This window comes from Fomitopsis serialis (assembly GCF_022376445.1).
Source record: "Fomitopsis serialis strain Sig1Antser10 chromosome Unknown B0H18scaffold_130, whole genome shotgun sequence".
Lineage (NCBI taxonomy): Eukaryota > Fungi > Basidiomycota > Agaricomycetes > Polyporales > Fomitopsidaceae > Fomitopsis > Fomitopsis serialis.
In genome coordinates this window covers 12,071-33,163 of record NW_025955090.1, presented here as the reverse complement: position 1 = coordinate 33,163, position 21,093 = coordinate 12,071, and the positions used below count along the sequence as shown (strand labels likewise).

The 21,093-nt window shown below is 57.2% G+C and overlaps 9 protein-coding genes across 9 annotated transcripts; 6 read left to right on the top strand and 3 right to left on the bottom strand.

The window, feature by feature from the left end:
* Positions 1-1,233: 1,233 nt before the first annotated feature.
* On the top strand, positions 1,234-1,492 carry B0H18DRAFT_835948 (uncharacterized protein; the record flags this gene model as incomplete). Its single annotated transcript, XM_048039443.1, has 2 exons — positions 1,234-1,321; positions 1,380-1,492. Coding segments are annotated over 2 exons (201 nt in total), but the record flags the coding sequence as incomplete, so codon positions are not given.
* A 2,276-nt stretch (positions 1,493-3,768) lies between these two features.
* Positions 3,769-5,494, top strand: B0H18DRAFT_1124679 (Leo1-like protein-domain-containing protein; the record flags this gene model as incomplete). The annotated part of the gene is made up of 7 exons (XM_048034898.1): positions 3,769-3,864; positions 3,918-3,967; positions 4,018-4,210; positions 4,263-4,457; positions 4,508-5,181; positions 5,232-5,328; positions 5,375-5,494. 7 exons carry the CDS (start codon positions 3,769-3,771, stop codon positions 5,492-5,494), a joined length of 1,425 nt encoding a protein of 474 aa, XP_047887310.1.
* Positions 5,495-5,551: 57 nt separating this feature from the next.
* B0H18DRAFT_1087466 (spinocerebellar ataxia type 10 protein domain-containing protein) lies at positions 5,552-7,468 on the bottom strand (the record flags this gene model as incomplete). The annotated part of the gene is made up of 10 exons (XM_048032171.1): positions 5,552-5,693; positions 5,742-6,032; positions 6,166-6,323; positions 6,429-6,528; positions 6,587-6,672; positions 6,813-6,822; positions 6,880-6,945; positions 7,019-7,139; positions 7,198-7,268; positions 7,320-7,468. The coding sequence occupies 10 exons, from the start codon at positions 7,466-7,468 to the stop codon at positions 5,552-5,554; spliced, it is 1,194 nt and encodes a 397-aa protein (XP_047887309.1).
* Positions 7,469-8,038: 570 nt separating this feature from the next.
* On the top strand, positions 8,039-8,775 carry B0H18DRAFT_885536 (uncharacterized protein; the record flags this gene model as incomplete). Its single annotated transcript, XM_048041077.1, has 2 exons — positions 8,039-8,443; positions 8,503-8,775. Coding segments are annotated over 2 exons (678 nt in total), but the record flags the coding sequence as incomplete, so codon positions are not given.
* Positions 8,714-11,553, bottom strand: B0H18DRAFT_1107843 (uncharacterized protein; the record flags this gene model as incomplete). Its single annotated transcript, XM_048032731.1, has 6 exons — positions 8,714-9,296; positions 9,383-9,703; positions 9,759-10,036; positions 10,095-10,545; positions 10,599-11,288; positions 11,323-11,553. The coding sequence occupies 6 exons, from the start codon at positions 11,551-11,553 to the stop codon at positions 9,162-9,164; spliced, it is 2,106 nt and encodes a 701-aa protein (XP_047887307.1). The 3' UTR covers positions 8,714-9,161.
* Positions 11,554-12,366: 813 nt separating this feature from the next.
* On the top strand, positions 12,367-13,516 carry B0H18DRAFT_89200 (uncharacterized protein). Its single transcript, XM_048041337.1, has 2 exons — positions 12,367-12,784; positions 12,833-13,516. Exons 1-2 carry the CDS (start codon positions 12,524-12,526, stop codon positions 13,406-13,408), a joined length of 837 nt encoding a protein of 278 aa, XP_047887306.1. The 5' UTR covers positions 12,367-12,523; the 3' UTR covers positions 13,409-13,516.
* On the top strand, positions 13,517-14,409 carry B0H18DRAFT_89201 (uncharacterized protein). The gene is made up of 2 exons (XM_048041338.1): positions 13,517-13,934; positions 13,989-14,409. Exons 1-2 carry the CDS (start codon positions 13,625-13,627, stop codon positions 14,198-14,200), a joined length of 522 nt encoding a protein of 173 aa, XP_047887305.1. The 5' UTR covers positions 13,517-13,624; the 3' UTR covers positions 14,201-14,409.
* B0H18DRAFT_1040196 (uncharacterized protein) lies at positions 14,230-15,757 on the top strand (the record flags this gene model as incomplete). Its single annotated transcript, XM_048030537.1, has 3 exons — positions 14,230-14,462; positions 14,506-14,602; positions 14,657-15,757. 3 exons carry the CDS (start codon positions 14,230-14,232, stop codon positions 15,431-15,433), a joined length of 1,107 nt encoding a protein of 368 aa, XP_047887304.1. The 3' UTR covers positions 15,434-15,757.
* Positions 15,758-16,830: 1,073 nt separating this feature from the next.
* Positions 16,831-19,848, bottom strand: B0H18DRAFT_1107841 (uncharacterized protein; the record flags this gene model as incomplete). Its single annotated transcript, XM_048032730.1, has 5 exons — positions 16,831-17,060; positions 17,107-18,058; positions 18,108-18,355; positions 18,405-19,530; positions 19,585-19,848. 5 exons carry the CDS (start codon positions 19,846-19,848, stop codon positions 16,831-16,833), a joined length of 2,820 nt encoding a protein of 939 aa, XP_047887303.1.
* Positions 19,849-21,093: the final 1,245 nt, after the last annotated feature.

Below are 21,093 nucleotides of genomic sequence, written 5' to 3'. Positions count from 1 at the left end.
CGCCTGCGTGTCCGCGCCCAAGGGGAGGTGTCTTCAGAGTCCCGGACCAGAACTGCGACAGATCTCTGCATGCATTGACAAACGCAATAGTAAGTGAGATGTCGTGCAAAATGCGACGCGCAGCTGACCGGGATCAAGACCAACGGATTAGACACTCTCGTCTGCTCTTTTCCGCGCGAGAAGCGCATCGTCTTCAACAGCAACCGCCGTCAGGCCATGCCCCTGGACCTAGGGGCGTGCAGTCCGACTGACAAATGCATCGGCGAACCGAGCATCATCGCGTGCCTTCCGTGCTATCCCATTCTCCCCGTCACCACAGGAGCCACCTGGTGGGATATTTCCATCGTCGTCGACGTCGACGCCGCGGCCACAGACGACCCAATCACCGAGTTCCGCGGAAACCACGTCCCCACGCTCACCCGCATCGAGCGCAGCGTGAACTGCATCATGGTCGCTCAGGGCCGCCTGTTCGCCTTCGCGGTGGGCGTATACGGCCACACCGCCCGCATCTACAGGTTCGACCGCGCTGGCATCATGGTGTCTCCGGCCTTCGAGTACGCGAAGCAGCCCGACATCCTCCACGAGTTCCTCTGGCGATTCCTCAATCCGACCCACGGCGGTGGCAGCGTCATTGGCAGCGACCCCACCATACGGGCGCCCACCGACGCTGAGTACAAATGGACCACGCTGCTGGCACGCCAGCACGAGGCGGACGTACAACAAGGGCGCCAGATCATCGAGCAGCAGCACGCATGCAGGCTGTTCTCCGTCACCGGCCGACAGGGCCACGCGTCGCAGTACCTGGGATACAGGGTGGTCTCCACATTCATCGGCCACGCGTTCTCGCGGGGCGTCACAGTGTGGAAGGCCCTCGACATGAGCACGGGCGACCGCGTCGTCGTCAAGGACCTGTGGCGCCCGATGTCGCGACCGTCGGAGATACGCTTCTACGAAGACATCCAAGCGTACTCCGAGTGGTGCCTGGAGGAGGAAGAGGCGTGCGACGACGCCGACGTCCAGCCACAACCCGGACTGGCCCAATTCCTCTGCGGAGAGGACTTGGGCGGCGTCGAGCAGCGCAACCGACTGCCCGGGGCCAGAGCGACGCAGACAGGTATCGCGGTCTTGTCGTCGCTCCATCACCAGTCGCTGGGACCTGCCACCGGCCACCAGACTGTCTCTGCTCGACTGCTGGGGAAGGACGACTGGCGGGAGCACGAGAAGAGCCACGAACGATTCGTTGTCGAGTCGGTCGGGACACCCTTGGCCAAGTTTGGGCCAACCAAAGAGCTCGTCGAGGCCATCCGCGACGCCTTGCTTGGTACGTGTCTTCGTCCGATCTCGCCCGCACCGCCTGCTAACTCCACCGGCCATCCCAGGCCACAAGCGTGCATTCGATGCCGGCGTGCTCCATTGCGACGTGAGCGAGGGAAACGTTCTCCTCTGCCGGCACCCGTCTGCTGGCTTCAAGGGATTCCTACACGACCTCGACATAGGCTTCGAGTGGAAACAGTTCCTGGGGTCTCACGGGTGGCAGCCGACGTGGAGAGCTATGAACAATTCGTGGCGTCGGGTGAAGGTGTAGCGCAACCAAAAACGTCCCGCGCAGGCAACCCTCCGACGGAAAGCAGCACCGCATTGCGCGCGCCGAATGGTCAGTCCGTTGACGAGGTGACTCACGGTCTAGACCAACTCATTCTTGCCCACAGGGAACATTCGTATTCTGCTCCGTGAATCGCCTCCGCGAGAAGGCGCTGGGAGCCCCACCGCGACCGCGCCAGAGCTGTCGGACGACCTCGAATCCTTCTACTGGCTCCTGGTCTGGATGATCCTGCGCAGAGGGGGCTACATCCTCAGGAAGGACATCGGGCCCTTCCAGTTGTCGACCCTCTTTCCCGCACACCCCAGGTACACTGCCGCGTTGAACGCAAAATGGCGTGGCTCAGAAGAACAGCATCAGGGTGCCGAACGACCGCCCTTTGAGCACGTGCTGAACGAGTTCCGGATCCTGTGCATCCGCAACGTCGTCAGCTGGAGTTCCGATGACCATCCAAGAGTGCCGCTGACCCACGAGCTGTGTTGGCGATCTTCAATAAAGCACTTGCTGCAAAGAATGGCCTGAGGGCCCCTGGGCTTTGGTGGGCGAGGGGCTGGGAACGGGGCAGGAGACGTCGGAGCGGCGCCACAGAATGAGGACGGCTCTGGACCGGTGGCGAAAGAAGAACCACAAGGGCCATCCGTGTAGGATGTAGCAGCTCGGGAGCGGTGCGAGTCAAAAATAAAGCTTACTGTGACTTCGGAACGTGCTTTCGGCCTCAAGATTCGCCTCTGCCATTTACTGTGACAATGTACCCCGTACTGTGTAATGATTCTTCGTGTATTCAAGGCGTAACCTACCTAGACCAGCTGGGATTGAGTCTCATCGCGGTGGCTGTGTCACAGACAAGCTGCGGCATAATGGGGTCCATCAGATTGTGCGAATCGGTTGCGGTAGACAACGGTACGCACGGGACGTAGGCGTGTCCACTTACAGCTCAAGTTGGTGTACACGGAACAGGGGAGGTCGTGCAACGGCTTGTTCAGGACCAGACCAATTACCGCAGAACCTCAAGAGGCAGCCCATTTACGAATCTGCCGGTCTTCCTGCCCCACTCCGCTCGCGCAGATAGGCTGACCCGCGCCCAGCGACAGCGGTGCTCATGGGCGCCTCTTCACGCGAGACACCATCCGAGTGAACGGCGGCTCCTCCGCGGCTTTCTTCGACTCTGGAGCAAAATCCGCGGGAACGCACTTGTGTGCGCGGTCGCTGGGACGACCTCGAGTCCCATATGAGGTAGAGAACGGCTTCAGATGCCGCCACCACCAGGGCAACCGCCAACGACAGGAGCACCTTCTACTCCTCACGTTGGTCTCAGTGTGTACAGCGCGGTTAAACTGCAGTAAGTACGTACCCACTCGTCTTTCCAGGCCAGTCTCCCAGCAGCCCACCACGTCGCTGCGCCCGAGCCTCCGATACTGAGCAGAGCGTTGAACACGTTCGTCACCGCCCGGCGGTCACTGTACGCTTTCCGCCCTCCGCATCATCGCCACGAGCTACGTGCGCGGGGAATCTGCGTTCGGGGGAGGTCCGCGTTCCAGCGAGCAGAGCGATCATCGAGTAGTCTGCAGGTCGCAGAGGCGGGTCGTGAGCAGCAAGTGATTCCTCGCCATTTGGTGAGCGGCCCAGGCAGATATGGCGCCCAGTAGTGAATAAGATATTGTGTTTGGCAGTGGATCTCGGATGGAAGGACCACAGGTGTCAACTGTGAGGCTAGCTCGGGAGGCAGGATGAGGAGCAGAGGCCGCAGAGTGTCGCGAGATGTGGTTCCAGTGAGATGTTCAGATCCCTGTCTGTGGTCTTATAGACATATCAGTCCGTCAAACTGTAGACGAGAACTTCGAATAGGTTGCAAGAGCTTGTAGAAGTCGATAGATAATAGCTGCCACGAGTTCTACAGCACGTAGTACTTATGTGCTCACTGGCAGCGTGCGCACGGCGTTGTCACGGTGGCGCATCAAATCGTAACATTAACACGCGTTAGTAGACGTTAATAAGAAATGGTTACCGAGATAAGTAAATTGGTGATCGCACATAACAAGCACCAACTTCATCTACTGCGACGATGATATTCTGACTTCTCTCAACTCTCCCTCGTTCCACTACCCAAAGGCTGTTGCGGCATTTCGCCTCCTGCTTTTGTCTGAACATCGCCTTTGGGTACCAGTGCAATGTCCTCCTTAGCTGGCGCGCTTGACCCGGTTCAACAAGAACTCAAGGACGAGCCTGTGCTCGATGACATTGACATGATTGGGCAAGGCATAGTGGTGGATGACAGTGCAGGTTCCGCAGACCCAAGGTACAAGATGAAGAGATGCAGGATCTTTTTGGAGAGGCGGACGAGAATGTCGAGGAGGTGAAGCATTCCGAGTGCGTGTCTGTCAAGCCCGCTTCGCGCAGTCTGACTTACGTTGATCAAGAACTGCAGCGGCAACGCCGGCGTCGTCCGAGCATGCTGAGAATATGGATGGCATATCCTCGCCGGAGCGGCGGCATAGAGAGGCAATGGAGTATGCTGAGGAGGAGGAGGAAGAGCAGCCACCGGAGCAGATTCTCCTCGAAGCTACGGCGGCCATACCCAACATCCCAGTACCACGTAGCTCAGACGGCAATGTACGTTTCAGTGAGTTGCCTCGAGAGATCCTTAAACAATCCCTATCTCTAGTACTGGGTCATCCGAATGCCAAACTTCGTCAAGGTCGACTCGAAGCCATTCCACCCGGACACGTACATTGGCCCGGAAGGCGAAGACGAAGACGCGCAAGCAGCAGAGAGTGCTCGAGAGAAGAGTATGACCATCAAGCTCAAGGTCGAGAACACCGTCCGGTGGCGGTGGGTGAAGGACGAGAACGGACAGGACGTAAGTACCATCAGACCTTCTACGTTTCGCTGAACCTCACTCTTATATAGCGGCGACAATCTAATGCTCGGATTGTGCGTTGGTCAGACGGCACGCTCTCGTTGCTCCTAGGCAAGGAGCTCTTCGACATCACTCAAAATGTCGACACATCCGGGGCCATGCATCGGAATGCCTTCGGGAGCGGCACGCAGAGCCAGCCTCTTTCTCAGTCACAATCCCAAGGCACGCCCGGCCCCTCCAGGTCCCAAGGTCTCACCTACCTCGTCGCGCAGCACAAGCGCGCCGAGATCCTGCAGTCCGAGGCGCTCGTCACGGGTTACATGTCTCTTAGGCCGACGGGCATGCAGAGCAGCACGCACCGCATGCTCGTGCGCGCCGTCGGACAGAAGCACACGAAGGTCGCGCGGCTGCGCATGGCGCCCGACCCGGTCATGGACCCGGAGCGCGAGAAGATGGAGTTGATGAAGGCTGCATCGCGCAAGCCGCGCCGGCCGCGCGGCGAGGGCGACGAGGGCTTCGGCGGGCGGAAGCGGCGGAGCGGGTACACGCGACGGAAGACGGGCGACGAGATGTGGAGCGACGAGGAGGAGGAAGAGGAGGCGGCGTATGGAGGCGGGAGCGAGGACGAGTATGGCGAGGAGCCGTCCAGCGCGCGGAAACGCCGGAAGGGCGAGAAGGAGGATGCGAAGAAGGGCCCTGGGGAGTACCTGACGGACGACTTCTCGTCGCCGACTCGGACGAAGATGCGGACGCGTACGGCTCAGACGATCCTAGCGCCCCCAAGAAACGTACCAAGCGCAAACAAAAGGAACGGGGGACAACGAAGAGGACGCATTGGAGAGGATTGAGAAGCAGATTGAAGACGAAGCGCGTAGGCGCAAACGGGAAGGTGATGCGATAGGGCTGACCCGGGCAAGGAGGACAGCATGGATGTGGAGAGTGAGGAGGAAGACGAAGGCGGTGCAGTCCGCAAACGGACGGCAGGCGGATCGAGGAAAAAGAGAGTGATTGAGATGGAGGAAGAGGAGGAGGAATGATCGTTGTACAGAGTTACTGATGCTATCGCTACATACGCTTTCTGTGTGGTGCCACATCTACTTCGTGTACCTAGACAGGCTTTGCAGCACGCCCCTCTCGTCCCACCGCGCTACAGGCTGGATCTCCCTCACAGCATCCTGATTAGCTTTGTTCCCATGAAGGAGGTTGCGCAAGGCCAATATGGCGTGCTCTTTATGTCTGCGCGTCCTGAGCTCAGCAACGTGCGGAAAGCTCTCACTGAAAGACTCACAAGGATTCCGGTCGTCGATCACACAAAGATTCATTACTACAGGGATACCGCCACACTCGCGGACCCTGTCCTGCACTGGGTTGTCGTCAAGAGCGATGATACCGAGTAGCCGTACCAGGTCGCGCTTCACGTAGCTGAAGCCTTCCACACCTGACTGAGTGCTCGAGACTGTGTCCGCGGGCGGTGGACGCATGCCCGGTGGCGAAGGCCTCTCAACAACCTTTCCGAACGTGATGCGGGGCAGAAAGAGGTCCAGGAGGCGCAGGGTCTCTGTGAGCGAGATGAGACTTCCAGTACCTCCGCGATTGCACATGACAGTGTGGACTTACCGATGAGGCTTTCAACAAGCCCTTCACCACCTGCCGAGCGCGCCCCCGCGAGCGTCGTCTTCACCTTCCCGGATGGCTAGATGATTGTGACTGTGCGGTTGAAGACGCGAGAGCGAGCGTCGTCAGGCACTGCGACACGAGGACGAGAGCTTCCGAGACTTTCGGCAGGAGCAGATCGAGCTCTTTCAGCGGCGAGGGCGTGCTCTCAACGCCAACGCCATTCTCGGGCTCACTACGTTCAGTTGTTCGCTGTCATTAGATGCCATTTGTGAGCCATCAGCGCTGCCCAGAGCGCGCCTTGTAGCGTTTGGGCATATCCAGCGAGATCGAAGAAGGTATGATCAGCATGTGGACCAGTGCGTCGTTGCGCGCCTTCGCTGGCAATCCTTGAGATGACTTGTGTAGGTACGAATCAAGGAGCTTTAGGAGCGTGTTTGTGGGGGAGTGATGGGTTCTCCAGACCTATGACATGCGTGAACGAGTGGACATGGTACGAATGAGGGCGTGCCTACATGGAGATAGCCTTGTATAATGCTGGAACGAGCCCGGCTTCGATGATCTGAGTGAACAGTTCAAATCTGTGAACGATGGCATCGCCCTCAGTCCGTGCGTCGGTGGTGATGCGGTTTCAGTTACCCTATGTTGAAGGCTTGACTTTCGTCGCTCTCCTCCGAGTCAACCAGCGACTCAGTCGATCCAGCATATGATAGTGATGCGAGGACCGCGCGGCGCGATGACCAGCATTTCCCTCAAGCAAGAGTATCAGCCAGATCATGAGCGGTGCATGGGTAGATGTATCACTCACATTCGCTCATTGTGTGAGTGAACACAATTGAGTATGAGGACAAGTGTCGAGGATACGTCTTCGCGTCTGGGGAAGTCAGTAGCCGTCTGTCGAGATAACGCATCAGACGACAACGGTATCGCCGTCGATTACGACGTACAGCAGGACAAGCTGCTCTTCAGGCAGTGTCAGGTATAGTTTCCATAGCTTCGCTATCAATGGATCGTTCCCTGTCACGAGGTTTGACAAAGTCTGCACGAGCATCCTTGTAGTCGGATAGGCTGGAAGTGACAACGCGCATCAATACAAATCGTAACAATCGAGGATAAACAGGCGGACTTGCAGGGTCTTGAACGGCGGAGTACGATGTGTAACGATAGAGCAGCGAGCGAATCAGGCTCTCGTTCTCACTGTAGACGTACGTCAGGCGTGTTAATCAAGGCTCGGTTGTCAAACCATACAATACACGGTCTTGGTTGTTGGGTACGCCTGCGACAATGTTTCGCGTAAATCTTGCCACGCTGAGACGAAGGGCCGTATCTGCAGGATCGCCTTCGTTCGGGTGTATGTGCTCAAAGGCCATAAGATTCCATAGACTTTGGAGGAGCATCCAAAGATCATTCTCCAATCCAATGTCATGCCTGCCAGTGGAGCGATGTCAGACCGAGCACAGGCATCTATACATGATTCACACCGATAGAATTCGTTCTTAGCGAGCTGTGATGATCTTATGTCGAGCTCTTGAATCAAGGCATCTGGCGAGTGGATTGTTCCTGCCTGGTAAAAACTCAGGGCGTCTTTAACAGGTGACAGCCCTAAGTCCTGCGCTGCATTATTCTGCTGGTGTAATAACCGGGTCGGAGGACCGTTATAGAAAAGGATGACCGTGCTCACTGTTCGATGCAGCATTGTTCTGGACGCTGTGTGTAGTGCTGAGGAAGTGAGGGAAATAAGCAAGGTCAACATCCGTAACGGCAGTGATCGGGCCATGTATCTCGATCGAGATTGCGATCTTGTGCCACCGCCACCATCACGGTGCTGGCAACCGGCAGTGTGTCGTTCACCCTTGGAATTCGGAAATTGGCAATCCTTCAGATCTCGCGCCTGCAGATCAACATGTCTGTAACGACCACATCCCCACGGACAGGGATCTCAATATCTCACTGGAACCACATCTTGTGAGACTCTGCGGCCTCTGCTCCTCATCCTGCCTCCCGAGCTAGCCTCACAGTTGACACCCGTGGTCTTTCCCTCCGAAGGTCCTCCGCCAAACACAATATCTTATTCACTACTGGGCACCATATCTGCTTGGGCACGATCACCAAACGGAGAGGAATCGCTTGCTGCTCACGACCCGCCTCTGCGGCCTGCAAACTACTCGATGATCGCTCTGCTCGCTGGAACGCGGACCTCCCCCGAACGCAGATTCCCCGCGCACGTAGCTCGTGGCGATGATGCGGAGGGGCGGAAAGCGTACAGTGACCGCCGGGCGGTGACGAACGTGTTCAACGCTCTGCTCAGTATCGGAGGCTCGGGCGCAGCGACGTGGTGGGCCGCTGGGAGACTGGCCTGGAAAGACGAGTGGGTACGTACTTACTGCATGTTTAACCGCGCTGTACACACTGAGACCAACGTGAGGAGTAGAAGGTGCTCCTGTCGTTGGCGGTTGCCCTGGTGGTGGCGGCATCCGAAGCCGTTCTCTACCTCATATGGGACTCGAGGTCGTCTCAGCGACCGCGCACACAAGTGCGATCCCCGCGGATTGTTGCTCCAGAGTCGAAGAAAGCCGAGGAGGAGCCAACCGTTCACTCGGATGGTGTCTCCCGTGAAGAGGCGCCCATGAGCACCGCTGTCGCTGGGCGCGGGTCAGCCTATCTGCGCGAGCGGAGTGGGGTAGGAAGACCGGCAGATTCGTAAATGGGCTGCCTCCTGAGGTTCTACGGTAATTGGTCTGAAGCTATGGTCCTGGACGAGCCGTTGTACGGCCTCCACTGTTCCGTATGCACTCCAACTTGAGGTGTAAGTGGATATGTCTACGTCCCGTGCGTACCGTTGTCTACCGCAGTCGAGTCGCACAAGTTGGTTGACCGCTCTATGCCGCAGCCTGTCTGCGACACACCCACCGCGATTAGTCTCCATCCCGGCTGGTATAGGTAGGTTACGCCTCGGGTACATGAAGAATCATTACACAGTACGGTTACATTGTCAAAGCCAATGGCGGGGTGAATTTGAGGCCGAAGGCGCGTTCGAAGTCCAGTAAGCTTATTTTGAATCGCACCGCAGACACGTCCCGAGCTGCTACTCTACACGGATGGCCCTTGTGGTTCCTCTTTTGCCACCGGTCCAGAGCCGTCCTCATTTTGTGGCGCCGCTCCGACGTCTCCTGCCCCGTTCCCAGCCCCTCGCCCACCAAAGCCCAGGGGGGCCTCAGGCCAATTCTTTGCATCGAGCGCTTTATTGAAGATGCCAACACAGCTTCGTGGGTCAGCGGCACTCTTGGATGGTCATCGGAACTCCAGCTGACGACGTTGCGGATGCACAGGATCCGGAACTCGTTCAGCAGCGTGCTCAAAGGGCGGTCGTTCGGCACCCTGATGCTGTTCTTCTGTAGCCACGCCATTTTGGCGTTCAACGCGGCAGTGTACCTGGGGTGTGCGGGAAAGAGGGTCGACAACTGGAAGGGCCCGATGTCCTTCCTGAGGATGTAGCCCCCTCTGCGGAGGATCATCCAGACCAGGAGCCAGTAGAAGGATTCGAGGTCGTCCGACAGCTCTGGCGCCGGTCGCGGTGGGGCTCCCAGCGCCTTCTCGCGGAGGCGATTCACGGAGCAGAATACGAATGTTCCCTGTGGGCAAGAATGAGTTGGTCTAGACCGTGAGTCACCTCGTCAACGGACTGACCATTCGGCGCGCGCAATGCGGCTGCTGCTTTCCCGTCGGAGGGTTGCCTGCGCGGGACGTTTTTGGTTGCGCTATACCTTCGCCCGACGCCACGAATTGTTCATAGCTCTCCACGTCGGCTGTCCACCCGTGGGACCCCAGGAACTGTTTCCACTCGAAGCCTATGTCGAGGTCGTGTAGGAATCCCTTGAAGCCAGCAGACGGGTGTCGGCAGAGGAGAACGTTTCCCTCGCTCACGTCGCAATGGAGCACGCCGGCATCGAATGCACGCTTGTGGCCTGGGATGGCCGGTGGAGTTAGCAGGCGGTGCGGGCGAGATCGGACGAAGACACGTACCAAGCAAGGCGTCGCGGATGGCCTCGACGAGCTCTTTGGTTGGCCCAAACTTGGCCAAGGGTGTCCCGACCGACTCGACAACGAATCGTTCGTGGCTCTTCTCGTGCTCCCGCCAGTCGTCCTTCCCCAGCAGTCGAGCAGAGACAGTCTGGTGGCCGGTGGCAGGTCCCAGCGACTGGTGATGGAGCGACGACAAGACCGCGATACCTGTCTGCGTCGCTCTGGCCCCGGGCAGTCGGTTGCGCTGCTCGACGCCGCCCAAGTCCTCTCCGCAGTGGAATTGGGCCAGTCCGGGTTGGGCTGGACGTCGGCGTCGTCGCACGCCTCTTCTCTTCCAGCACCACTCGGAGTACGCTTGGATGTCTTCGTAGAAGCGTATCTCCGACGGTCGCGACATCGGGCGCCACAGGTCCTTGACGACGACGCGGTCGCCCGTGCTCATGTCGAGGGCCTTCCACACTGTGACCCCCGCGAGAACGCGTGGCCGATGAATGTGGAGACCACCCTGTATCCCAGGTACTGCGACGCGTGGCCCTGTCGGCCGGTGACGGAGAACAGCCTGCATGCGTGCTGCTGCTCGATGATCTGGCGCCCTTGTTGTGCGTCGTCCTCGTGTTGGCGTGCCAGCAGTGTGGCCCATTTGTACTCGGCGTCGGTGGGCGCCCGTATGGTGGGGTCGCTGCCAATGACGCTGCTGCCGCCTTGGGTCGGATTGAGGAATCGCCAGAGGAACTCGTGGAGGATGTCGGGCTGCTTCGCGTACTCGAAGGCCGGAGACACCATGATGCCAGCGCGGTCGAACCTGTAGATGCGGGCGGTGTGGCCGTATACGCCCACCGCGAAGGCGAACAGGCGGCCCTGAGCGACCATGATGCAGTTCACGCTGCGCTCGATGCGGGTGAGCGTGGGGATGTGGCTTCCGCGGAACTCGGTGATTGGGTCGTCTGTGGCCGCGGCGTCGACGTCGACGACGATGGAAATATCCCACCAGGTGGCTCCTGTGGTGACGGGGAGAATGGGATAGCACGGAAGGCACGCGATGATGCTCGGTTCGCCGATGCATTTGTCAGTCGGACTGCACGCCCCTAGGTCCAGGGGCATGGCCTGACGGCGGTTGCTGTTGAAGACGATGCGCTGCTCGCGCGGAAAAGAGCAGACGAGAGTGTCTAATCCGTTGGTCTTTATCCCGGTCAGCTGCGCGTCGCATTTTGCACGACATCTCACTTACTATTGCGTTTGTCAATGCATGCAGATATCTGTCGCAGTTCTGGTCCGGGACTCTGAAGACACCTCCCCTTGGGCGCGGACACGCAGGCGTCGGACGCTTTGCTCTGGGGACACAATGGTCGAGAAAGCTCTCTGCGTCGGCACCGACCACGGCGAACTTGCCACAGAACTGGCTCGGCCATATCTCAAGAAACCTGGGACTGTTCATGGCGATCTTCTGCGAGTTGTGCATCTCGACATGATACTGTATCCAGAGGCGTAGATGCTAGTGAGACGGGATATGCAGGACAAAACAGCGAGTGAGATGCAGTGGCGCGAAAGCGCGGGGGCGATCACACCCTGTACCAAACGGGTGCGTGGGTAACAAAGCCACAGTAGTCCACGGAGCGTGCATCGCCGCGCGTGGTCAATCGATACGCAATAGATCTTCTGCTCGATATGGGCCAGTGCGACGTCCGCACAGACCCGAGCTGTCTCTATTCCGCAGAACACAGATGAAAGGGGATGCCCAATGCGGACAGCAGGCAGAGCGCTATGCAACGCCGCAATAGTTAATCGACCCTAACGAGCCCAGGCAGGTCGCAAGGCTACATTCCAATAAATATTCGTAACTCGCTGCAGGAATTCGCCACACGGTAAATTTGCCAAATATCTGGGCAACGAGACGGCTCGGCTGTGAAAGCAAGGCCTGTCCAAAAGAGACGAACAATGGATGTGATGGATCGGCATCAGCCGCCCGATTTGGCAGTTCGAACTCCGCCTGATCCACGAGCGCGGTTGTGGCGCGGTCCCGTCGTCCTCTCCTCGTCGTCGTTGTGTGCCCATAGCGTGTCCTACGACGCGATTCACGCGTAGTCACCGTAGATAGTTGCTGCCCATACACTGCGGGTGCCCAGTAGCTCTTCAAACAAAGAATCGAGTCAGAGCAGTGTTCGTTTTCGGACGGTAAGCCATATCAACTCCCATTTGGGCGAGAACCACAGACTGACTCACGAGCGGCCCATCAGATATACTTCTAGGGTACTTCCGCAAAATTTCCTTTCTGGATCACGACCACGGCCATTGGCTTGGATCTCCGACATGCCTTACCAGTCTAAACGGTCGCGGATGTCGCGCTCGCACGGCCCTCGTGTGGCTCCCGCTGTAGCGATCATATCAACCTCCGCTGGCATCATCCGCAGCCCTCGTCCTCTTCCTCCGACATGGCGCACTACGTCTCCCCCCGCAAGGCGGGTGTACGGAACCATCGACCTGTCACCAAGCACGATACCCAGCAAGGCAGTCGCAAGAATCAGCTTGCATGGAAGAGCGAAATCGCAGGCAAAATCGTGCTCATCACGAATCCTGTAGCAGAGTTCCTCGAGCACTTTGTGCCCGGAGAAAAGCCTCTTAAGTCTGTGACCAAAGCGGCCTTCCAGATGCCGAAGAATGCCAGGTTAGAGAGCGAGATGTACGGTCCCTTGGTGAGCACGCCACTCCGGGTCAATTCCGCGTTGCTCACCCTGCTCCAGTGTGACGGATTCACTTCATTAGTGAGGCGCTTCGATCGCACCAAGAAACCTGTATTCGTCAACCACAACCACGACCGCATCGTATTCCCCTACAAGCTGTGCGCATCGGAGCACCACGTCACTCGGCCGGATGTGATCGCCTCGTTTCCCGGCGAGGAGTCGATTGGCCGACATGCCGATTACTGGAGGAACATCTCGTTCGTCGTGGAGGTGAAGCTCGCCGTGAGCGATGATCCGATGAAGTCGTACTCAGATGCCCACGAAGCTACACTGGTCCAGCTGTCGAAGAGTGCGCGTAACCTGCTCGTGTCGCAGAGCCGACTGTTCGTCTTCGTTATCGGTGTCTATGGACCGCTCGCTCGGATCTTTCGCTTCGACCACGCCGGCGCCGTCTGCTCGGACGCATTTGACTACACGACCCTTGACGGCAGCCGACTCCTCCACGAATTTCTGTGGCGATTCACCCATCCACGCCACACTCTGGCTGTCGCGTCGTGGGCGATGACCCTACTGTGCAGCTCGTCCATGCGGGACAGCGTGCGGAGGTCGTCAAGAAGCTGCGTGACGCAGGGGTGAAGGCGAAGAACACACCCGAGGCGTCGAAGATATATCGCTATATCACTGTCGGGAGCTCGGAGGGGAAGCGGAAGGGACGAGGTATCTTGTTACGACCTGCTCTTCATCAATCCGCATCTGTTCTCGCGGGCGACGACGGTGTGGGAGGCTATCGAAGTCGACGGAGACAACAAGCCTGTGAAGACGCCCGTCGTCATCAAGGACTCGTGGCGGCAGATGGTCCGACCACTCGAGACAGACAACTACAGGGAGATTTTCCGCGGCGGCGCAGATGTCCCTGGCATTGCGGTATTCGTGTCTGGCGAAGATCTCGGTACGAAGGAGATCCTGTCTTTGCAACGCGGCGAGCCTGGCGGCCGGGACGTCGGCCATCTCACAGTCACTGCACGACACTCCGTCAAAGGTACGGCGCATGCCCACAATGAACGAAGTCATGTGCGCTTGGTGCTGGGGACGGTTGGTATACCTCTGTCTCGCTTCAACTCGACGAAGGAGCTGGTGGAAGCTTTGCGCGACGCAATTATCGGTATGGAATCCGTACCGAGTGCTCTGATACGCCTGACTTATTCTCTGTTACCAGGACACCGTGCAGCTTACGAGGCCGGCATCATGCATCGTGACGTTAGCGAAGGCAACGTCATGATATCGCGCAACCCCAACGATACGTTCAAGGGGTACATTCAAGATTTCGACTACGGTCTGAACTGGAAGAAGCTCCTTGATTTTCTCAGCATGGCACGAAGCTCGAGGACTGGGATGCTTTCGTGCAAACCGAAAGTGCGAAGATATTAGAGGCGCTCAAAGACGCCAATAAGGCCGCTATGGAGGTGCAGCCGGGTCTGGATCCAGAATGGTATCTGTATGAAGAGGAAGAGGAAGAGGAAGAGGAAGGGGATTACGAGGGCGAGTTTGCACCTGCTGAGGAGGACGAGGAATACTACGATGGCGAACTTGTAGAAGAGGAAGGCTATGACGACGAATCTCAGGAGGTTGGAGAAGAGTCGACTACCAGCGACGTCAGAGAAGGATCAGTCGAAGAACTGACGACGGAGTTGTAGGTGATGGTTTGGAGATGATGAAGAAGAGGACGTCCCTAGGGGTGTGGATTTGACCAAGCACAACAGTGTGCCACGGCAAGAGCCTGGTACGTCTCTGAGCACGGAAGAGTTGAAATTGCGGTGTAAACAACGAACGGTGCGTACTCTAGTCTGAATAGCAGAGTATGATATGTTTATTCTGTTCACGCAGGGTACCTTGTTTTTCATGGCCCTGAGGATCATCCGAGGCGGAATCGTTCACGAAGCTCGTCACGACCTGGAGTCGTTCTACTGGCTTCTCCTTTGGATCGTCCTGCGGCATACCAGGCACAATCACCCTAAAGGTGCCAGGGCGTGTGAAGCAGTCTTTGACGGGGATGATGACGACACCTGCATCAGTAAGAAGAACTCATGGCTCAATTCGCTCGACCCACACATCGGTCCGCGGCTTGTTGTCATCGGTAACATGCCGCTGACCACCCTTCTCGAGGACTTCCGCGTGCTGTGCCTTCGCACTATGAGCCCTTTCATCGAGACGGAGCCGCTGACGTACGAGAAGGTTCTGGATATCTTCAACGACGCGCTCAAGAAGGAATGGCCATCGGACGATAGGGCGAGACCGTTCGTCCTACCCAACGACGACGATAAAGTTCCGCGTCCCGAGGGCTCGGAGCGTCTGAAGAGCGATGTCAATAGCAGCAGGATTCAGTCATCGGGTCAGCGGAGTGGGCAATCGGTGCCTCCTCCTCAAGCCGGGCCTAGTGGCCAATCTCACCAGGCAGGTTCACGGACGCGACAACAAGCGGCGGCGCAAGCAGGCGGAAGTGGAGCGCGCGCAGCGAGCGGCAGTCGCGCTGGCAAGCGATCTTTCGAACGTCGCGACACGTCCGAAGTCGAGCCCGATCGATCGAAGCGGACGAGGACAGCCAGCGACCACGTCCAAGGCCGTTCTGCTCCGGCCAGAAGGAGACGTTCCACGCGGCGATGAAGGGACACTGGTTGTCTCGGCGACGATGCATGACCCTTCATGCGTACGTTTGATTGCGCTGGTCCACGGGCCGTTTTTCACGATTGCTCAGTATCCGTCACTCAAATATCCGCTCGCGGTAGATGTGGAGGTAGACGTTGTGCTTTGCTATTGCATGGACTGGTAAACTAGGATGGATCGTTTGCTATCACTGTATCATTGACTGCGATTGTGTGATACATCTCGATCTCTCGCTGAGTCTGAAGACGTTAGGTAGCTGAGGATTACCGTAGCACTCGTGATGTACTAGTAACTACAGTCCAAATCGCGAGGTCACTGGCGGTGAAGTTTCATAGATTGGTCGGCTGTGATGCTGGTTTACTACTATTCAACGCAGATGGTTGCCCCATTGTTAGTACATGCACTTAGACCAGGGTCTCAGTCAGGACTATTTTCAGGTGCAGTGTTAACATTGTAGTTGTGCATGTAACACCACTAGACGACTCGTTACCATCGCTGGATACTCAAAAAGCATTTTTTCTATCACGCCTCCGAGTCGACTTTACCTTCATTTTCCCCTCCCTTTCGCCGCGGCGACGAATCACGGCGAGGGCTGCGAGATTGGTCTGAACTTGAGTCCTTTCTCGGACGCTTCGCGACTTGTGACAGGCTTTGTTCACCGTCTTCCATAGAGTACAGTGATGTAAATCATCCTGGCCACTGGTGTCAGCAAGGGACTCCAGGAGACAAATGATGTGTTTCATAGATCGTACGTAGTCGGGCGGGCACTACAGACAGATTCGGCTCTGCCGTTCTCCGACTATAGACCGCCTCAAGGTGCTCGTGCAGTCAGAGGCAGGGTCTTGGGCGAGACACCGCGATTAGATTGTACAAGCAGAGTCCCGGAAGGGTTACTATATGCGATACGGTCGGACATATTGCGGCTCGATTTTGAAACATCTCCAAGCCATATCTTTTCCGAGTAAGACTGCGAACGGTTTCGAAGTACCAACCACATGTATGACACTCGTAGAAGCGAATGACAGAGAATAAGGTCTAGATGTAAGCTGAGGGTTCTCAGTACCCAAGAGTTGTTCCGGATCACTTGAATAACGAACCACGGCGACCACTATTTGGCGTCACTCAACTTCACGACCAATGACGATTGAGAAGGCTCAAACAAAGCCGACCCGTTGCTTCCGAGTGACGAACTGGTCCTCTATACTTATGTACGCTTGCGGATTCAGCTGTCAGCCATAACTACAGTTGTTTGCATCGACAATACCGTACTTGGCCAGAGCACAGCACCAACGAAATGATTAAAGAAACCGATACTCTATTACACACTGTCAAATCCGAGTCTTCATCTTCGGTGGACCCAGCCACCGACTTGCGGGTTAGATGCGAACTCAAGCCAATCACGGTTTCCTTCCCTGCTTCTTCGCCGTCTTCCTGCCTCGGGGCTGACTGAGAGTCCTCTGCCGTTTCGACGACTGCGATTCTGGGTCTTCTTCGATCCCATCAGGCTCCTCTTTAGCACGGCCGCGCTTCCCCACACTGCTGTCCCTCGAGCCCGTGTCCCGCTGCTTGGACGTCGTCTGCGCACGCGAACGGGTCGTCCGCCGCCCAGCAATCGGCGCAAGGTCGACTGCGTCAGATGGCTCGGCACAGCCAATTACGGCGGCTAGACGAACGGAGATTGTAGCGATGACCTGAGCTTGCACCCTCCGCGTCAACATGGCTGGCCGGCCACGTCTCGGCAATGCTGTGACTCGGTGCTGCTCTCTTGCGGGTTGCTGGACGCTTCGCCGCTGGCGGCGACTCGGCACGACGACCGCTCTTTGCCCTGCTGCCGACCTGTGGTCGAGTCTCCTTCCGTGCTCGCGGTTGAGAGGTACTGGGCTTGGGTTGCACCGCCGGCTGAACGGAAGCCGGTCTACCCTGCCAGAACGCAATCTCTTCATCTGCCGGCTCGTCGACAGCTACGCGTATGGCCGCGGCGTCTGCCCCTTGTTGGTCCAGCCCACCAGGTCCATCCTCGCCTGAGACGCCTGCGGTTTCGCCTTGCTGATCGTCCTCATCTGGCTGTGGATGATTGGATGCACCTCGGGGCTGGGTGACAGGCGGCGGGCGGGGAAATTCGGTTTTGGCACCCGTCATTGGATCCACAGAGCCCGGCTGCACCGACTGACCAAGGGACTTCTGCATCGTTTCCGTGTATGCTCCGTTCTTGTGAAGTTTCCACGGCAGGGCAGCGTCACTGTCTGGCCAGACATTGTCTGCAGCTAGCACCTTGTCGAAGATATCGAGGATTTCACTATGCGTGATGCGATGTGAGTCTGAATCGCCGAGGTTGGAGCGGCACGCCACACGAAATTCTTCCAGCAACGAGGTCAACGGTTCGTTCCCAGGGACCGTTAAAGGAGGCTTCCGCTTCTGTAGCCAACCTTCCTTGATAAGGGCACATTCTTCCCAACCAGAGTGGCAGAACACGGTCCCGAATGCCCCATCCTTGTCTTTATGATCATGAGCAGTGTGCCGGAGCACGATGAAGACAAGGAGCCAATAGAACGACTCCAGGTCATGTCGTGCTTCATGGGTGATCTCAGCCTGCAGAATTTCGATGGCCATAAAGAAGACCGTGCCCTGGCGAACGTCTCAGTCAAAGTATCAAACCGGGACGGTACTTACTTACAGTGCGCTCCTTAGAGTCGTTGTTAGCATCCTTCTGGCTGCGCGGCTCGTGACCGTGTTGAACACAGTACTCCTCCCACTTGGCGAGATCCACTTGCATTTCGCGCCTATATAGGAACCATTTCCAGTTGAAACTGTAGTCGAGGTCCTGGATGAAGCCTGAGAAGGCGGCACCCTCTGGAGCGATCATCACGTTCCCTTCACTGATATCGCGGTGGATTACTCCGGCCTCGTACGCCCGCCGGTGTCCTGTCGTAGTCGCTCGTCAGCGACATCCTGAGCAGCAGTCGTAGCTTACCCTCTATGGCGTCTCGCAGCGCCATGGCCAACTGCTTCGTACGCTTGAATTTCGCGAGCGGCGTACCGACCGTCTCCAAGACGACCCGTGTAAGGCTCCGTTCGTTCAGCCGCCCCATTCCCGGTGCGTTGTGCGCCCCTGCGATAGTCCGGTGACCGACTAACTTCATGCCCGGAGGCGCACGGCTCTGCGATCTCAGGCGCCGCGCTTCCACCTCTCGTTTCCGCTCGTCCTCATCGTGATCACCGAGATCCTCGGCATGAATGAAAGAAGCCATACCGAAGATCGGTTCGCCCCCCGTGGCATCTCGTAGCGCCTCATAGAAGTCGCTTTCGCGGAAACGACCCAACTGCCGCCACGACTCCTTCACGACGTACCTCCTGCCCCTATTCACCTCCTCTTCGCCGACTTTGTACGCCTCCCATACGAGCGTCGCTCGTGAGAACAGCCGCGGATTCACGAAGAGCAGCTTGTGCGCCAAATACGTCGTCTCGTTCTCCTGCTTGTCCGTCACGATGATCCGCCGCACCGTCTTCTGCGTCTTTTCCGTGTGGGCCCATTTGGGATCGTGGGCTTTCGTCAGAGAGTGCACTTCATCTAGGTCCGCCCTAGTACCTGGCGTCATCGTAGGGTCTTCTCCGACGAGCCTGCACTCGGATAGCCTGGGATGGAGCAGTCGCCACAGGAACTCGTGGAATATCTCTGGACGCTCCTTGTATTCGAATCGGGGTGAACATATTGCTCCCGCGCGGTCGAAGCGGTAGATTCGAGCCTGGTCCCCGTATATGCCGACGACGAATGCGAACAGCCTCCCCTGCGAGAATAAGATGTTGCGCGCGCTCTTCGCAAGCTGCACCAACGTTTCCCAGTGTGTCTTCTCGTGCGTCACCATCGGGTCATGACCTGACCCCGACTTGAGTTCGAACACCAATGCGACATGTCTCCACTGGTCATGTGGTCCCACGAAGGGCAGGGCCGGTATAGTCGCGATCACGTCCGGCTTGGTCGAGTGCTGCTCAGATTCGTATGGTTTATAGGGAAAATACAAGGGCTTGTGGCCGTAGTTGTGGAAGTGAGGCCGCACGTCGGGCGGAAATGAGCTGACCAGCCGACTCAGTGCCGTCACCTACGGACAAAGTCAGCAAACCTGTTTAGCGATGGCAACATTGCGTGCACTGACCAATGGCTCATACATGTCCTTTTCGACTGTGTCAATCGGGATCACCTTGAACAGTCTACCCATCCGTGGAAATGCAGGGACAGGCGTATCCGATGGCACCATGCTAGACAAGTACTCGTTGATGGATTCGGGGTACTCCCTGATCCGGTCGTGAATCTCTCCCGCCCAGGCAGCCATCTCCTCTGCGTTGGTCCGTTTGGTTTGGTCGATATCGCTGTGGTACTGCTGTGGCCGTTTCTGGCGGGGTGTAGCTTTGTCAGACATGGAGTGTCGTGCTGGGGCTGCTCGGAGAAGTCAATGTCGACGTCGAAGTCGAAGTCGAAGTAGTCGGGATGAGGGTGGGAGGAGCGAGGGAAAGTGCGAGGGCGGCATGTTTACGCGTCCGCGAGGCATGTTTGATTTGGGATTGATGGCCAACTGCCAAAAAAGGACGCAGTCCACGGAGTTTCGAATCGTCAGTATCTCATGTTCGCTGCAGAATTCGGCCTAGGCCGGTGAAACTCACGGCTTATTCTGCCCAAAAGCGGGATATTTTCGTATAAATTGTGTTCTCGTGTAACGGAACTTATCAGATTGCACGAGGAACACGCAGTGGCTGCCTTTCGCGTCGTCTGGGTGAGGGGAGGAGGTAAAGCCACACTAGGCGCTCGCTGGCCACAGGCGTGCGATGCACGTGCTCGTTCAACTGCCTTTCTGGGCGATTATTCGCAGGCCCCACAACCATTGTCCTCCCGATTTGGAAGGTCCCTTGTTCGGGCCTTGTATTTTCGTCGCGAAAAGAAGACTCGAGCACATGGCGGCGCCAAGCCTGTGTGGTATGATCTCCTAGATAGCAGAGTAGAGCAGAGTACTGCAGGCACTAATACTATCGCCTTGAAACTCAAGTTCACCGCTGTTGAAGGCGGCGTTACCCTCGGTGATGATCGGAGGTACTGCCGGATGCACGCCACCAATGACACGAATGGCACGCTCGACCGCGGAAACCCCATTTCATAGTAATTGGTAGGCTGTAGTAGCGGAGTTCTCTTCCAGGAATGAGTACCCATCTCCGCCACAGTGGCCCAAGTAGTCCAGTGATTATATATCACACGTGGAGAGGCACTAGGAGTCTACTACATATAGAGCCTTCAAGCTGGTGCGCTAGGCTTCGACGTCGGTCGCTGTGAACAGAATGTCTGCCACATCATTGACTGGTATCTCCGGGGATGTACCATCTATGTACTATCGACGGTACCTTGAAGTTTTGAATAACCTTTCAGGGTATGATACACAAGCTCAGCCTCGCGATCCGTGCCTTGGGCTATCAGACTAGTGGTACGAGTAGCACTGTAGCAATCTTCGTGATAGCTACATGGTCAGTGGAAGAGCTCGAGGTGGCACCTCAGTAGGCCGTAGGAGGCTGTGGAGTCGGTATTGCATTTGGACTCGGGCTTATGACATCCGGCAGCCTACTTCAAGTTCGCAATAATCTGCGTACCGTCATTCCCGGAAGAATGCATGAAGCTATAA